This window comes from Penaeus monodon, chromosome 29 (genome assembly GCF_015228065.2).
Source record: "Penaeus monodon isolate SGIC_2016 chromosome 29, NSTDA_Pmon_1, whole genome shotgun sequence".
Taxonomy (NCBI): domain Eukaryota; kingdom Metazoa; phylum Arthropoda; class Malacostraca; order Decapoda; family Penaeidae; genus Penaeus; species Penaeus monodon.
In genome coordinates this window covers 25865201-25865773 of record NC_051414.1, presented here as the reverse complement: position 1 = coordinate 25865773, position 573 = coordinate 25865201, and the positions used below count along the sequence as shown (strand labels likewise).

Sequence of the window (573 nt, the reverse complement as noted above, 5' to 3'; positions counted from 1 at the left end):
TGCATAAAACAGGAATATACATTTACCTGTCCTTCTGGAAGTGTGGAAAACCTGCGATTTTTCTCTGCATACACTGGGTAGTGCTGAACTGCTCGACTTCCAACAAGGTGTGATTTGAGCGTTGAAGTTTCATACTCAAAGGCCACAGAAATGACATTAAACTCCTCCATGAGACCAACAAGGGAGATGATATGTGGGTTCTTGCTGATGCGCACATGGGCATCAAATTCCCGGAGCATCTGGGTCTTTGAATTCTTGTCCAAGTTGTCATCAGCTATTCTGTGAACTAGCACATTTGCCTGGTTTCCCTTGTTAATCACAATGCCCTGTAAAATGCAAAGAAAGGGATTTTCTACACATGTACATATATCATACATACAAGTAAAACAATAAACTATATTAATTGTTTTTAAACGATGCAAAGATGCACTTGAAACACTGGTAAGACTGGCTAAATGCTACATGTCTGAGTAGCACTTGTATTTCAAATAATTATCACTATTCTGTCAGTCAAGAAATCTTACTAATATGTTACTCATTTATCAATTAACTTGTCAAATATATCTTCACCTC

At 37.5% G+C, this 573-nt stretch overlaps 1 protein-coding gene across 1 annotated transcript in view; it reads right to left on the bottom strand.

Moving 5' to 3' along the window:
- LOC119592075 (putative tyrosine-protein kinase Wsck) overlaps positions 1-573 on the bottom strand; it is an 11908-nt gene that overhangs the window by 4094 nt on the left and 7241 nt on the right. Inside the window, exon 3 of the mRNA XM_037940887.1 lies at positions 27-326. Within this exon, the coding sequence (XP_037796815.1) occupies positions 27-326 (300 nt within the window). The remainder of the gene's footprint in view (positions 1-26; positions 327-573) is intronic.